The sequence below is a fragment of the Rhinoderma darwinii genome, chromosome 2, assembly GCF_050947455.1.
Source record: "Rhinoderma darwinii isolate aRhiDar2 chromosome 2, aRhiDar2.hap1, whole genome shotgun sequence".
NCBI classification, from domain to species: Eukaryota; Metazoa; Chordata; class Amphibia; order Anura; family Rhinodermatidae; genus Rhinoderma; species Rhinoderma darwinii.
Genome location: NC_134688.1, coordinates 425,813,397 through 425,831,103, shown reverse-complemented (window position 1 = coordinate 425,831,103; position 17,707 = coordinate 425,813,397). Strand labels below are relative to the sequence as shown.

At 42.5% G+C, this 17,707-nt stretch overlaps 1 protein-coding gene across 2 annotated transcripts in view; it reads left to right on the top strand.

The window, feature by feature from the left end:
- CORO6 (coronin 6) overlaps nucleotides 1-17,707 on the top strand; it is a 104,929-nt gene that overhangs the window by 56,814 nt on the left and 30,408 nt on the right. For both annotated transcript variants that reach the window (XM_075854325.1, XM_075854324.1), the window contains exon 4: nucleotides 17,273-17,402. In XM_075854325.1, coding sequence (XP_075710440.1) covers nucleotides 17,273-17,402 — 130 coding nt within the window. The remainder of the gene's footprint in view (nucleotides 1-17,272; nucleotides 17,403-17,707) is intronic.

Here is a 17,707-nt window from a genome sequence, read left to right as displayed (position 1 = left end):
GATATTTAATCTCTCTTGTCCCGAACGTGAAGCCATGAGAGAGTATATCCAGGAATGCCTGGCCAAGGGTTACATTCGCCCCTCTACTTCTCCGGTAGGTGCTGGCTTCTTCTTTGTAGGGAAGAAGGATGGTGGTCTTAGGCCATGCATTGACTACCGTAACTTGAATAAGGTCACTGTAAGGAACCAGTATCTCCTTCCTTTGATTCCTGATGTCTTTAATCAGGTTCAGGGGGCCCAATGGTTCTCTAAGTTTGATATACGAGGGGCGTATAACCTTATCCGCATCAAAGAGGGGGATGAGTGGAAGACTGCATTTAACACGCCCGAAGGTCATTTCGAATACCTCGTCATGCCCTTTGGGTTGTGTAATGCTCCCGCGGTCTTCCAGAATTTCATAAATGAGATTTTAAGAGATTACCTGGGGGTATTTCTTGTAGTGTACCTTGATGACATACTTGTGTTTTCCAAGGACTGGTTCTCCCACATTGAGCATGTCAGGAAGGTGCTCCAGGTCCTTCGGGAAAACAAACTGTTTGCGAAGACCGAAAAATGTGTGTTTGGGGTGCAGGAGATACCATTTTTGGTTCAAATCCTCACTCCTCATGAATTCCGCATGGACCCCGCCAAGGTCCAGGCTGTGGCGGAATGGGTCCAACCTGCCTCCCTGAAGGCGTTACAGTTCTTCTTGGAGTTCGCTAATTATTACAGGAGATTTATTGCTAACTTCTCGGTCATCGCTAAGCCTCTTACGGACCTCACTCGCAAGGGTGCTGATCTCCTCCACTGGCCTCCTGAGGCTGTCCAGGCTTTTGAGGCCCTTAAGAAGTGCTTTATCTCGGCCCGGTGTTGGTTCAGCCCAACCAAATGGAGCCATTTATCGTGGAGGTTAACGCGTCCGAGGTGGGAGTGGGGGCTGTCTTGTCCCAGGGTACCAGGTCCCTCACCCATCTCCGTCCCTGTGCCTACTTCTCCAGGAAGTTTTCGCCCACTGAGAGTAACTATGATATTGGCAACCGCGAACTCTTAGCCATTAAATGGGCATTTGAAGAGCGGCGCCACTTCCTGGAGGGGGGCTAGGCACCAGGTAACGGTCCTTACCGACTACAAGAATCTGGTTTTCCTAGAATCGGCCCGGAGGCTAAACCCGAGACAAGCTCGATGGGCGTTATTTTTTACCAGATTTAATTTTTTGGTTACCTATAGGGCTAGGTCTAAAAATATTAAGGCTGCTTCATGGCCAGCCCTCCTTCGGAGGAAGATCCTGCTTGTATTTTGCCTCCAGGTATTATCATTTCCTCTATTGATTTAGTCTCTGAAATTGCTGCTGATCAAGGTTCAGCTCCCGGGAACCTTCCTGAGAACAAGCTGTTCCCCTGCAATTCCGGCTAAGGGTACTTAGGGAAAATCATGACTCCGCACTATCTGGTCATCCAGGCATCCTGGGTACCAAGCACCTCATTGCCAGAAACTATTGGTGGCCTGGGTTGCCTAAAGACGTTAAGGCCTACGTCGCCGCTTGTGAGGTTTGTGCTAGGTCCAAGACTCCCAGGTCCCGACCAGCGGGCTTACTACGTTCTTTGCCCATTCCTCAGAGACCTTGGACCCATATCTCCATGGATTTTATCACCGATTTGCCTCCATCTCAAGGCAAGTCGGTGGTGTGGGTTGTAGTAGACCGCTTCAGTAAGATGTGCCACTTTGTGCCCCTTAAAAAAACTACCCAATGCTAAGACGTTAGCTACCTTGTTTGTCAAACACATCCTGCGTCTCCATGGGGTCCCTGTCAATATTGTTTTTGACAGAGGGGTACAATTTGTTTCTTTGTTTTGGAGAGCCTTCTGTAAAAAGTTGGAGATTGATCTGTCCTTCTCCTCTGCCTTCCATCCTGAAACTAATGGCCAAACCGAGAGGACTAATCAGTCTCTAGAACAATATTTAAGGTGTTTTATCTCTGACTGTCAATATGATTGGGTCTCATTCATTCCCCTCGCCGAATTTTCCCTTAATAACCGGGTCAGTAACTCGTCAGGGGTCTCCCCCTTTTTCTGTAATTTTGGGTTTAATCCACGGTTCTCCTCTGTTTCACCTGGCAGTTCCAACAATCCCGAGGTAGAGGTCGTTCATCGGGAACTGTGCACAGTCTGGGCCCAGTTTCAGAAGAACCTAGAGGCGTCCCAGAGCATACAAAAAACTCAGGCAGATAGAAGACGTTCTGCTAACCCCTTGTTTATGGTCGGGGATCTGGTGTGGCTATCGTCAAAGAACTTGCGCCTTAAAGTCCCGTCCAATAAGTTTGCTCCCCGGTTTATAGGGCCGTACAAGGTCATTGAAGTCTTCAATCCTGTCTCCTTCCGACTGGAGTTGCCCCCATCTATTCGAGTACACGACGTGTTTCATGCCTCCCTCCTTAAACGCTGCTCCCCGTCCTTGGCTCCCTCGAGGAAACCTCCTGTCCCCGTTCTCACCCCTGAGGGGGTAGAATTCGAGGTGGCCAAGATTGTGGACAGCAAGATGGTCCAAGGCTCCCTCCAGTACCTGGTCCATTGGAGAGGATACGGGCCTGAGGAGAGGACTTGGGTACCCGCCCGGGATGTTCACGCTGGGGTATTGGTCAGGAGGTTCCACCTTCGTCTCCCCAATAAACCAGGTCCATCTAGTAAGGGTCCGGTGGCCCCTCATAAAAGGGGGGGTACTGTTAAGGATCTGCCAGGCACAGCTTCTGTATCCACGCCCATAGGTAATCAGTCTGCACCTGCTTCTATGTCTATGAGACTGACTCCATCTTCCACCACTCAGGATGGCAGGCTTAGGAGTGGGAGAGCCTATCACAGCCTGGCCAGACGGAGCTAGCTCCCGCCCTCTGTCTATTTATACCTGCCTTTCCTGTTCCTCCTTGCTTGTGATTCTTCTCTGTTGGTTTCCTGGCCCTGCTGCAGCTTCTTGTACTCTTTGTCCCTTCTTCATATTGACCCTGGCTTACTGACTACTCTCCTGCTCTGCGTTTGGTACCTCGTACACTCCTGGTTTGACTCGGCTTGTTCACTACTCTCCTGCTCTGCGTTTGGCACCTCGTACTCTCCTGGTTTGACTAGGCTCGTTCACTACTCTTGTTGCTCACGGTGTTGCCGTGGGCAACTGCCCCGTTTCCCTTTGTTCTGTGTTTCCATGTCTGGTTGTCTGTCGTGCACTTACTGAGTGTAGGGACCATCGCCCAGTTGTACCTTGTCGCCTAGGGCGGGTCGTTGCAAGTAGGCAGGGACTGAGTGGCGGGTAGATTAGGGCTCACTTGTCTGTTTCCCTATCCCTGTCATTACACTTACCCTCCTGAATCAGGTCCGGGGGCAACGCTGGCGCACTATGACATGATGCTGAATGGCGTTAGGACTCACGCTGCGCCCGTAGATGGAGATGACCCAATTTAGGAGCAAGGAGGGTAAGTATAAGAATACTGTCTGCACCCCGTATTTAAGCCTACAATGCTTGATACAGTTTTCTGGGCCTTGTACCGAAGCCTACCATGTGTGATACTGTCTGCTGGACCCTGTATCTAAGCCTATCATGTTTGATACTGTCTCCTGGGCCCTGTATCTAAGCCTATCATGTGTGAAACTGTCTGCTGGGACCTGTATCTAAGCCTATCATGTGTGATACTGTATGCTGGGCCCAGTGTCCAAGCCTATCATGTGTAATATTGACTGATAGGCCCAGTATCCAAGTCTATCATGTGTAATACTTTCTGCTGTGCAAGTGTTCCTAGAAGAATTGATGCTGTTTTGAAAGCAAAGGGCAGTAACGCCAAATATTGATTTGATTTAGATTTATCTTCTGTTCATTCACTTTGCATATTGTTAAAGGGGTTGTCCACATGTGTATGTATATATATATATATATATATATATATATATATATATGTGTGTGTGTATATATATATATATATATGTGTATGTATATATATATATATATATATATATATATATATATATAATACACATTTTTTGGTAGGGCAAAACTTACGTTCTGGGACCTGCTTCTCATGTTGAAAGACCTTAATAACGCACCAGGCTACTAGTCCTGCATCGATGGATCCCTTAAGAGACTCAGCTGAAAGCTGCGGGCCGTCGGCAATAAAGAGAAGTTGGGGGGCCCAAGAATAAGTTTTGCATCGGGGCCCATAAGCCATTAGTTATGCCCCTACATGATAGTATAGAGTGAATGGTGTACTGAAATTTTGCAGGAAAGGTTTCAAAATATTCTTTGTAAAAGTATAGATAAGGCTGTATTCACATCTGCTATGAAGGCTCTGTTTACGCCGCTGTTGCAGATTCCGTCAAATTTAACAGGAAAAATAGCACTGCATGCAGATGTGAATAAGGACTAAAGGCCGTATTACACCGGGCAATTTTGGCCGGTGCTACGAGCTCCGATTAACGAGACAGCTCGTTCATCGGCACTCGTTTGCTCCTGTCACATGGTACTATATGGGGACAAGTGGTCGTTAATCCGATCGCTCGTCCCCATACATTATTAGCATAATAAGGGAGATGTACTGCCGACAACGATAATTTTTCAGTTTTTTTGAAAACAATACGATTATCAGATGAACGAGTGTTTTCTTGTTCGTCTGCTGATCACTGCCCTGTTTACACAGGGAAATTATCGGCACCGAGTGTTCTATGAATGCTTGTCTGCCTGATAATTGCCTAGTATAATAGGGCCTGTAATAGTATAATAGTATAAAAGGGCCTCAACAGATGGAAAGGCCTGAATCTTAGCTTAGTAAATAAAAAGCGTGTGTGTTTTTATATTCTATATTACTAAATCAACGTCTATGTTGTTGTTTTTTTAAGATTTTTCCCTATTGGAATGAATTTCGTAGATTAGAATAGTCATTTATCAAATCCCTTTTATAGACTACTAGAAGCTTGTGCTCTACATAATGGATATTTGTCTACTTGTCAACGGCAATAACAGACTATTTCCTTGAACTGTTATCCTGTAGTGTATTAATGTTTAATTGATCTACTTGATACAAGTAATGCTGGAGCCGCTGGAACATTTTCTGGAATGAGGTATGCACATTAATACCTTGAGCCTCAAGTATATGGTTATATATAGTGCAGCCATGTGCCCCGCTCTGAAGTCTGAATCCCACAATGTGATACAGCAGTTCTAATTTTACCTCACACACTAGAAGGAGATGGGGACAGGGAAGTGGTTGATAAGATGCCAAAAACAGAGTCCAGCTTGTGACGGGAGTCAGGGAATTCCAGTAAGTTGTTATTCAGGCATCACCACGTGGTGATTTTTATTTTTTTTAAGACTCAGGAAGAGTGGCGTCTCCTTTTGAGTTCATGCTGTAAATGACTATGGGATGGTAGCCAGTGGAACACAATCCTTCTCAGCCTTGAATCCACCCATATTTTTATTGCAATTTTTTACATGCCACAAAAAACAAGTGAAAAGCTGCAGGGTGGAGAACACAGCGCAACAGAAAGTCGTGTTGAACGGATAACATTTCACTGTGTAGAATACATAAAAAAATTATTTTAGCATTAGGTGGAAATTAGAACATTGTTGTCTTTGTTTACACCTACAGTAGGACCCCAATTTACTGGTAATCCGCCATTACATTGCCTAGCCCCTGAACCGACCTACCAGGACATTACATTCTGATCATAAACTTTTTCAGCTTAAAGTGAATTTTTACCTCTTAAAGGCTTCGTACACCTTTGTATTATTATAAGAATGTATTTAGTGTTTTAAGCAACTTCAAAATTACTTTTATTAAAAAATATGATATACTTTTTAAGATACAACTTCTATGTATCCTGTCTACATAGAAGCTGTATTGTTCTCTCTCAGCCAGATCCGTCCGTTCAGTCAAACTGACGTCTCGGCTAAGAGCGGGTTCTGGGTGTCAAATGTGGTACCTCCTACATATCAGGTATTTATGGCATATCATGTGGAAGTGTCATAAATGCTTAAGATGTAATATATGCTATAGCTATAGAACCGGCTAAAACAACATTCACGCGGGTGTTTAAACATTTTCCACAGACACTGTCGGGTAACCCGACATGTTCTGCCGATAGAACAGCTTCCTCAGGGGTCGCTGCACACAACAGAGTCTGTCTTTCCATCTGCGAAACATGTCGGGTTAACTGACGGTGTCTGTGGAAACCTATAAACACCCGCGTGAATGTTGTTTTAGCCGGTTCTATGTAGCTATAGCACATATTTGCAGCAAGCCACGTCATTAAATGATAACTGAACAATAATAACGTCTATGTAGAGGGCTTGAGCTATACTGCTCTATAGGGGACATATTTTTAAAATAAGCTGCAAAAAACAACAATATGGAAATATACACAAAATGGCTGAAACGATTATACCCTTGCTCTTCTAATCAAAATTGTTATTGCTTTTGTTTTTGTGGTAGTTGAATATATTTTAAAGAGACATAATAAAAGTTACAGTTCAATACACCAGCAGTTAGTGGGGATTCCATATTTGTGGACTATTAGATGTAGTCTATTGGTGCTCAAAAATGGTTTATTAATGGCGTACCCCTGTTTGGGTGCTTAGTTATGACACACTGTTCTACTGTTGTTTATTGAAGAAACAACTATATACTCACCAAATTTTCCTCTGTGTCTCACAAATTCTCAGACTGTCTTTTAATATCAGATTGCAAGCATACCTGGCTGGCTGCCACAAATAATCCAAAGAAGGAAACGGTTGATTCAAATGAATGTTCTTTTTATTGCAAATCCATAAAAAATGCGTTGCCCTGTAGTTACATGGCCTCATACTCATAAGCGTTTCGAACAAGCCTGTTCTTAGTCATAGAATACGTTGTTGTTACATCCAAATTAATTTAAAACCACAGAAGACCAATCACAACATTTCACATTCATACAGCCTTTAAGTGGTTTTCCCATTTATGGCATATCCGCAGGATATGCCATAAATGTTTCCGTAATACCCATAGAAGTGAATTGAAAGGAGTATCATAAACAGCGATCTGTTTCAGTAGCTCCCGAGTTCCAAAAACAGCGTAGCTCGCCAGACCGCAATGTTTCTGTAACTCCCATACGCTTCTAGGGGAGTTACGGAGACAACATAGCTCAGCGAGCTCGGCTGTTTCTGTACTCCTGGCCACCTTGTCAGACAGTGGCCAGAGAGCAGTGGGACAAGGTAGAATGGGGATCAGTGGGCACCATTCTAAAGATAGGTGCAGGTCCCAGAGGTGGGACACACATCTATCTGACATTTATGGCATGTCAGAGATGGGAAAACCCCTTAAAGCTTAACACCTTCCCACATTTGGTTGTAACTGTACATACATTTTAGCGGTGCCTTTCTGCAATTGGTTGAACAGTTATGTCTATTAAATGGCACGGGTAGAGGAGCCAGTAATATACAGCCAACCTCCCACTGCAATGGCAGAGATCGGACTTACCCTCCAAGCTAGTCGCTTAACCCCTTAGATGCCGCTGTCAATAGCGAATGCGTCATCTAGGTGTTTAGACAGACGTAGGGGACTCTGTATGTCGCCCAAAATTGTATGCCTGTTAAATAGATTGACTGTCAGTTTGTTACTAAGTATACCTAAGAATTAAATTAACTACGAAAGAATCTAAATGTGATGTCCCCTAGTGGAACTAAAAAATCAATTAAATAAAATTTAATAAAGTCATTGTTTTTTCCCCAAATAAGTGGTTTAATTTTACAAAAGTGTTAAAAGAAAACATACACATTTTAGGCTGTATAGGAGGCTAAATTGTTGTATTTGTATTTTTATTATTATTTTTTGCTTCTTGCCATTATGCTTATTCCGTTTTCTGTCGTATCTTACGCTATTTACGGGTGGTGATGTTCACCCTTATGTTTGGGCTGTGCCATAATTTGTCACGTTCTGACACATCTTCCCCAATTGTTTTTGTATTGTTTGTATTAAAATCAATAAAAAATTTGGAGTATGAAAAACAAAAAAAAACCACAAAAAAAACAAAAAAACATACACATATGGTATCGCCAAAATGGCAATGACTCGTACAATTAAGATATCATATTATTCGAACTGCAGTTTGAACAGCGTAAAAAAAAGGCAAAAGACAATGGCGGAATTACTTTTTTTTCTATTCTTCCCCAAAAATATCATAATAAATGCAACTCAACAATTTATATGTGCCACAAAGGGGTGCTAAAAAAAATGTCTCGACTTCAAAAAAATAAGCCTTTACATGGCTACATCGATGGAAAAATAAAAAAGTTATGGATTTTGGAATGCGGTGACATAAAAAAAATATTCTTTTCATGAAATTTACTTTTTTTTTGTGCAAAAGTAGTAAAACATAAAAAAACATTAAGGTAACATATTATTTATGTTGCATAGTGAACGGCACAAAATGTATAAAGCAAAAGAACTATGGCAGAATTGCTGTTTTTTCCTATTCTTCACAGAAAGAGTTAATAAAATTGAAACAAAGTTGTATGTACCCTAAAATGCTGCCATTAAAAAATACAACTTATTCTGCAAAAAACAAGCCCTCATACAATTCTGTCAACAGAAAAAAAAATAAAGGTTTGCAGAATGCAGCGGAATGCAGAAACCCAAAAAATCCTGTGATCCTATTGGCCAAAATAGTCTCGGTCCTAAAGGGGTTAAAGGGAACCTGTCCGATCTGCCAGCTGCATGTTATAGAGCAGGGCAGGCCCGGTGTCAGCATGTGGCGAACCCAGGCAAGTGCCAGGGCCCACTCGACCGCCAGGTGCTGACGCGGCTGTCATGGCTCCCCCAGAAGTGGAATCCCCGGCCAGAGTGTTGCCAATGGGATAATGCTTCTAGAGGTAGCCCCTGTATAGGAGGCAGCGAAACTAACAATGTAGCAGCCATAGCGGCTGCTACGGAGCCCGCGGCATGAGGGGGCCCGTGCTGCCCCGTCACGGCCAAACCCATGCCTAGCGGCCCCGCTTGCGGCCACTATAGCTGCTACAAGGGTAGCGACGCCACATTCAATAGTATCTGCATCCTTAGGATGCAGATCCTATTGAATGCTATGGCAGAGCAGGGAGGTAGCTCCCTACACTGCCATTTGCTAGGCTACAGACTCCCAGGCAGAGTGCTAATAGCGCTCTGCCCGGGACTACGGCTCTGGAGTTGCCCCTGACATCACTGTCCATATATGGACAGTGATGACTGTCCATATATGGAGAGTGATGCCAGGAGGAGAGAAGGAGTCCTAGGCAGAGGACTAGAGGTGGCTCTGCTCAGGGATTCCATCTCTTGGGGGAAGCATAGCAGATTGCTAGTAGCGCTTTGCCCGGGACATTTGCTCTGGTATTGCCCCTGACATCACTATCCATACATGGACAGTGATATCAGGGGCTTCCCTGGAGCTAGTAGCACTCTGCCCGGGACTTTGGCTCTGGTGTTGCCCCTGACAGCACTCTCCATATATTGACAGTGATATCAGGGGCTCCTCCTGAAGCAAAATCCCCTACCAGAGCGTCCGCAATACTCTGGTTGGGGATTCCACTCCTAGAGGGAGCCCCAAAGGCGCTACCTATAGGGAGGGAGGCTGTGTGGCACTAACAGGGAGAGGGGCTGTGTGGCACTACCTGGGAGGGGGAAGCTGTGTGGCACTACCTGGGAGGGGGAAGCTGTGTGGCACTACCTGCTCGAGCGGGCAGGATCTAAATCTTCATCGATCCCACCCGGTTAACCCCTCAGATGCGGTGGTCAATAGCGACCGCCACATAACAGTCGTTTTAGAGGGAGGGAGCTCCCTCTCTTACCCCATCGGCACACCCGTGATGCGATTGCGGGGTACCGATGGTTTTTACGGCAGCCAGGGGCCTAACAAAGGCCCCCAGGTCTGCTTTTAGTGAACGCATGGCCTAATAGATGACTGTCAGTTTTACACTAACAGGCAATAATACACTGCAATACACAGAAGTATTGCAGTGTATCATAAAAGCGATCAAATGAAAAGTAGAGTCCCCTAGTGGAACTAAAAAAAGTTTAACAAAAAGTTTAATAAAGTTTCTAATAAATAAAGAAAAATCCCAAGTAAAAAAAAAAAACACTATTTCCCCTTATCGCCACGTCTGTAACGACCCCAACTATAAAAAATATTACATTATTTAACCCGCACGGTGAACGCCATAAAAAATAAAATAAAAAACAATGCCAGAATTGCTGTTTTCTGTTCATCCTGTCTTCAAAAAAATTTGATAAATAGTGATTAAAAGGTTGTATGTACTTCAAAATGGTAGCAAAAAAACCCTACAAATCGTCCAGAAAAAAAAGCCCTCATACAGCTATGTCAGCAGAAAAATAAAAAAATTATGGCTCTTAAAATATGGCGACACAAAAATAATTAAAATAAAATCGTTTTGGAAAAAAAAGTGTTTTTACTGTGTAAAAGTAGTAAAACATGAACTATATAAATTTGGTATGGCTGCAATCATAACGACCCGCTGAATAAAGTTATTATGTTATTTATACTAACGATAAACTGCGTAAATTTAAGACGCATAAAAGAGTGGCAAAATTGCTGTTTTTTACTATTCTTCCCAAAAGAAACTAAATAAAAGATAATCAATAAATTATATGTACCCTAAGGTGGTGCTATTAAAAAATGCAACTTGTCCCGCAAAAAACAAGCCGACGGAATAAAAAAAAAGTTACGACTCTTAGAATGCAACAGTGAAAAACAAAAAATAAAAAAAAGTCCTTATACAGCTATGTCGAAGCAAAAATAATAAAGTTATAGCTCTTTGAATGCAATAATGGAAAAATTAAAAAAAATTGCTTGCTCATTAAAGCCTAAAATAGTCTGGTCACTAAACACAACATTTGGTTATAAATAGTATTAAACTATTAAAACATGCTGCAGCAAAAGCACCTTAATGAGTGGAGGACAGCTTTGTGGTCATTGTTGTGGCATGTTTTGAATGTTCTTTCCTTTTTTTTAACCATAGAAGGACAATTGTTATGATCATGATAGGATCATGTCACCTAACCCCAAGAGAGAGTTATTAAATGTTTTATAAAGTTTGGATTGTACTAGAACTAAACATTGGCTGGCAGTAACCATAAAAATGTCACAAAGAAGTAAGGACTAAGACAAATCAAAAGTGGATCATTCCATAAAGTTTTTAAGGGTATGTAACTACCATAAATTAATACAGACATAAAACTCTCTACCACTCTTCGAGGACAAGAAAAATGTACAGCACAGCCATACTATGTGTCAATGATATTCCATAGGACTTCTGCATGCTGGAATTCTGTGAAACACATCTCCCCTGGTGATCATGTATCAAAAATAGCTTTGAGTCTTAGGCTATGTTCACACGGAGTATTTTGGGGGAGGAATATCTGCCTCAAAATTCCGTTTGGAACTTTGAGGCAGATATTCCTCTCCCTGCACACCGATTTTCGCGGCAATTATCGCGCCGTTTTTCGCCCGCGGCCATTAAGCGCCGCGGGCATAAAACAGCGAGAAATACGCTTTCTCCTGCCTCCCATTGAAGTCAATGGGAGGTCGGAGGCGGAAGCGCCCGAAGATAGGGCATGTCGCTTCTTTTTCCCGCGAGGCAGTTTTACTGCTCGCGGGAAAAAGACGCCGACGCCTCCCATTGAAATCAATGGGAGGCGTTCTCGGGCCGTTTTTGCCGAGTTTTGCGATGCGGTTTCCGCGTCAAAAAACGCGGCAAAAGACCCCGTGTGAACATAGCCTTAGGGGACATTCGCACATGGCTGTAATAGTGCAGCAGAAAGCCACAGCTTTACCGCACCGCAAAAACGGCATGTAAGGGTCTGTTCACACTGCCGTTGCAATGTACATTGCAGGTATTCTTCAGGAAACGCATAGTTTGCCCATTCACCCCCATTTACAAAAAAATGTATACCATGCGATACAGTGAAGGAAATAAGTATTTGATCCCTTGCTGATTTTGTAAGTTTGTCCACTGTCAAAGACATGAACAGTCTAGAATTTTTAGGCTAGGTTAATTTTACCAGTGAGAGATAGATTATATATTAAAAAAAAACTGAAAATCACATAGTCAAAATTATATTTATTTATTTGCGTTGTGCACAGAGAAATAAGTATTTGATCCCTTTGGCAAACAAGACTTAATACTTGGTGGCAAAACCCTTGTTGGCAAGCACAGCAGTCAGACATTTTTTTGTAGTTGATGATGAAGTTTGCACACATGTTAGATGGAATTTTGGCCCACTCCTCTTTGCAGATCATCTGTAAATCATTAAGATTTCGAGGCTGTCGCTTGGCAACTCGGATCTTCAGCTCCCTCCATAAGTTTTCGATGGGATTAAGGTCTGCAGACTGGCTAGGCCACTCCATGACCTTAATGTGCTTCTTTTTGAGCCACTACTTTGTTCCCTTGTCTGTATGTTTCGGGTCATTGTCGTGCTGGAAGACCCAGCCACGAGCCATTTTTAATGTCCTGGTGGAGGGAAGGAGGTTGTTGCTCAAGATTTGACGGTACATGGCTCCATCCATTCTCCCATTGATGCGGTGAAGTAGTCCTGTGCCCTAAGCAGAGAAACACCCCCAAAACATAATGTTTCCACCTCCATGCTTGACAGATGGGACGGTGTTCTTTGGCATTAACTCAACTCGCTGTGTTTGGAGGAAGAGAAATGCTGCCTATGACCCAAAGAGCTCAATTTTAGTCTCATCTGACCACAGCACCTTCTCCCAATCACTCTCAGAATCATCCAGATGTTCATTTGCAAGCTTCAGATGGGCCTGTACATGTGCCTTCTTGAGCAGGGGGACCTTGCGGGCACTGCAGGATTTTAATCCATTACGGCGTAATGTGTTACCAATGGTTTTCTTGGTGACTGTGGTCCCAGCTGCCTTGAGATCATTAACAAGTTCCCCCCGTGTAGTTTTCGGCTGAGCTCTCACCTTCCTCAGGATCACGGATACCCCACGAGGTGAGATTTTGCATGGAGCCCCAGATCGATGTCGATTGACAGTCATTTTGTATGTCTTCCATTTTCTTACTATTGCACCAACAGTTGTCTCCTTCTCACCCAGCATCTTACTTATGGTTTTGTAGCCCATTCCAGCCTTGTGCAGGTCTATGATCTTGTCCCTGACATCCTTAGACAGCTCTTTGGTCTTGCCCATGTTGTAGAGATTAGAGTCAGACTGATTCATTGAGTCTGTGGACAGGAGTCTTTTATACAGGTGACCATGTAAGACAGCTGTCTTTAATGCAGGCACCAAGTTGATTTGGAGAGTGTAACTTGCCCCGAGGAGGCTGAACTCTTAATGGTTGGTAGGGGATCAAATACTTATTTCTCTGTGCACAATGCAAATAAATATATATAATTTTGACTATGTGATTTTCTGTTTATTTTTTAATATAATCTATCTCTCACTGGTAAAATTAACCTTGCCTAAAAATTCTAGACTGTTCATGACTTTGACAGTGGTCAAACTTACAAAATCAGCAAGGGATCAAATACTTATTTCCTTCACTGTATATACGTTGATTTTGCAGGATGCCCCTGTAGTTAACTACACTACTCAATATAGTTTAAAAAAAAAGGTATGCCAATGCAAAGTACACTCTTTTTTGGCATACGTCATCAGTAGGTCCTATGGATACATTTGGTATGTGCTATGTGCTGGTAGCTTTCTTGCTTCATACGCCAAATGTACACTGCAGACAGTGTCAATTCAGCCTTAAAGAGAACCTGTCACTAGGTCATATAAGTTGAACTGGTTTACTGACCTGAATAGCGCTGTCTCCCTGATTCCAGCCCTGTTTTCTTTTTTCCTTGACCCCCATTCCAGAGATATGGCACAATATTGTGTTGGCTCCCTATATGCTAAATTGTTATATTTAGCCAACGGGGTGGAGCTAGCTTCACCGCATCTGATGCTGACCAATCAGCGTGAGGCAGCTTGAGGATAGTTCATAACCTGTTGGCTAACTACAGGGTGGGCCATTTATATGGATACACCTAAATAAAATGGGAATGGTTGGTGATATTAACTTCCTGTTTGTGGCACATTAGTATATGGGAGAGGGGAAACCTTTCAAGCTGGGTGTTGACCATGGCGGCCATTTTGAAGTCGGCCATTTTGTATCCAACTTTAGTTTTTTCAATGGGAAGAGGGTCATGTGACACATCAAACTTATCGAGAATTTCACAAGAAAAACAATGGTGTGCTTGGTTTTAACGTTACTTTATTCTTTCATGAGTTATTTACAAGTTTCTGACCACTTATAAAATGTGTTCAAAGTGCTGCCCATTGTGTTGGATTGTGATTGTCAATGCAACCCTCTTCTCCCACTCTTCACACCCTGATAGCAACACCGCAGAAGAAATGCTAGCACAGGCTTCCAGTATCCGTAGTTTCAGTTGCTGCACATCTCGTAACTTCACAGCATAGACAATTGCCTTCAGATGACTCCAAAGATAAAAGTCTAAGGGGGTCAGATCGGGAGACCTAGGGGGCCATTCAACTGGCCCACGACGACCAATCCACTTTCCAGGAAACTGTTCATCTAGGAATGCTCGGACCTGACACCCATAATGACATAAATAACTCATGAAAGAATAAAGTAACGTTAAAACCAAGCACACCATTGTTTTTCTTGTGAAATTCTCGATAACTTTGATGTGTCACATGACCCTCTTCCCATTGAAAAAACTAAAGTTGGATACAAAATGGCCAACTTCAAAATGTCCGCCATGGTCAACACCCAGCTTGAAAAGTTTCCCCCCTCCCATATACTAATGTGCCACAAACAGGAAGTTAATATCACCAACCATTCCCATTTTATTTAGGTGTATCCATATAAATGGCCCACCCTGTACATCAAATTAGCATAGAGGGATCCAACACAATTGTGAGCCATATCTCTGGAACGTGGGGGGCCCAGGAAAAAAAGAATAAACACTGGAATCAGCTAGACAGCAATATTTATGAACTAGTGACAGGTTCTCTTTAATGTATGGGGGTTTTTGCCGTGGTTTTATGCAATTGTTGTTTTATATAAGAAACTATTCTATGACTTTTTGTGTGTGGCCCCCAAAAAATGCATTAAAAAAATGCATAGAAAATAAATTGTGTGAACAGGAATAAATGTTTTTCTATTACCTCACAGCCAACATCTGGCCTCTACGTTTGTGCACAAATTTAAAAAAACAAACGAAACTGGTACATCATCAGGGTTCCATGATTGCGGCATTAGGTCCTTTTGATATTACATAAGAAAGCAGCATTTTCCCGTACATCTTTTTTTTTTTTTATTAAAGAAAGGATCATGGCACAACAACAGTCTGATCCGCCTTTTAATGAGAAAAAAAAAGACGTACAGAAAAATGGATCTTCCTTACATCATATGAAAGAGGTCTAACAATCATTTTCTGTATTTTACCCCATGGAGTCAATGGGCAGAAAAAGTCACAAAAATCTTAATATACCCTCCTTCTACGGAACATTGCACATGTGAAAAACAAAATTGCAGAATTTTCATGTATTTTCTTGCCCTGTTAATGTCAATAAGGAAAAATCATCACAAAGCTCCAATGAATTGGGATTGTGCGGTGCCACACGGAGTGTATACTGTGCTGTGTGCTTGAGGCCTAAAAAGGGTTTTTCCTTTCTCAAAATGTATTTCTAGAGGAAACTTCCACTTACTTAGAGCTTTACGCAGTTGCTTTGTAGGTAGCTCCTATGAGATATTAATCACATTGAATTAACATTGCTGAGTGACATTATTAAAAGAAGACACAACAGTCGAAAAGCAATAAAACAGAAAATAATATTTCAAAAGAACCGGTCTCCAGCATTTCAACTATTAAACCAGCAATACCTGGTGGAAGTGGGTGAAAAATAATTTTTATGTAACCTCTAATTATCTTCTACGTTGGCTCTGTACCTTTAGTATTCCATTTTTTTTGTGTTCCTGTGCCTTATGCTAATGAGCATAAAGAGTCATATCTTCATTCCTCAAGCCTTTCCAAGTTTACCCTGCCTTCTTACTATTGATTGACAGCTCCTCCTCTCCCCCAGCACACACGAAGTCCCGCGGTTGCGCATCTATGTCCTGTTCTGGTGAGTGCGCACAACGGGACACCATAGCGGTGCATGATCAGTAACTAGGTTTGAGGCCCGGGCGAAACAGGCAAGGGTTTTGGACCATACATTACGGGTGCATGCGCTTTATCTCAGACGAGGGCATTCTGCATTCGGGGCGGGCCAGTTTAGGAGAGGGGATAACGGCAATGAACTTTTGACAGCTGTGGCCAGTGAGATGTGAGTAGAGTTCAATAGGTGAAATGCTGGTGACAGGTTCCCTTTAATTGTTTTGCTCATCCGTATTTCTTGTCACCATAAACCATTTTGAATTTGCAGTATATAATAAATAATACATATAAAAAACCTCAGAGCCAGATCAAGGTACTTAGTGGCCCCTGGGCAAAACTTTGTTTGGGGACTCCTTTCCAAAGGGCAGGTCTAATTAGAAGAAAATAAAAAAGCAGCACCCTAAAGCTGGATTGGCAAGGGCGAAGCTATAGGGGGTGCGGAGGTAGCAGTTGCACTCGGACCCTGGTGTCTGAGGGTGCCCAAAGGCACATAAGAAGATACCAGTATTATAAATAAAACATGGTAGATGTCGGCTTTGTTAAAGATTTTGCATTGGGGCCCAGGGCTTCAAGTTGGCATTATGCTAACAGTCAAGAAGAAGAAAAGTATTCATCAGATTTTTCTAGTAGTTACGTCGGATGTGGGCTACTCCAATGTGACGTGGGCTCAGCTCCGCAACAGGTATCATAATTGGTATCAGCACGTCCGTAAAAGCCTGATCTAGTATAGTAAAACATTATTTAACCTGCCGGGTAGGAAAAAAAATTCACAATGCAAGTATTTGCTCTTTTTTGGTCATCTCGTTTAGAAAAAAAAGAAACAAAATAAAAACCATTGTAAAAAGTCTTATGTACTCCAGAATAATAATAATAAATACTACAGCATACCCTGAAAAAAAACAAGCCCTCACACCGCTCCATTGACAGAAAAATAAAAAAATGATGGTTCTCAGAATATGGTGATACAAAACAAATTTCCTTTAGCAAATAGTTTATTTCTTCATAAAAGTAGTACATCATGCAAAAAAAATATATAAATTTGGTTTCGCCGTAATAGTTTTGACCCGTAGAATAAAGCTAACAACGTTTATAAAAGCAGAATTTGTATTCTCTCCTCAGGTTTGGCAAATCCCAGATTACACACCAGTACGATCAATAACGGAACCTATTGTGACACTGGAAGGTCACTCAAAGAGAGTGGGAATTATTTCATGGCATCCCTCAGCTCGCAATGTGTTACTGAGTGCAGGTAACCACCTAATAACTTGAAAACATGATTTAAAAACATACCGACAAGTGTCTGACTGTACTGGATGGGACTTCTTTACTGGCAGAAATCTCTATCATATACCATGGAGTGCATACTACAGACTGACCTGATACTGCTATAGGGCCTGTGGCAAGAGAGGGCCCAGTACTGTACTGCTTTAGCTGCTATCTGTCATGATTACCTACAGGTGCGACTAGGCAGAGCTTAGTGTATACTGATGTATACAGCACCTAATGAATTAAATTGAAGCTGTATAAATCCATATGCAGTGCGTTCCCCCAAGT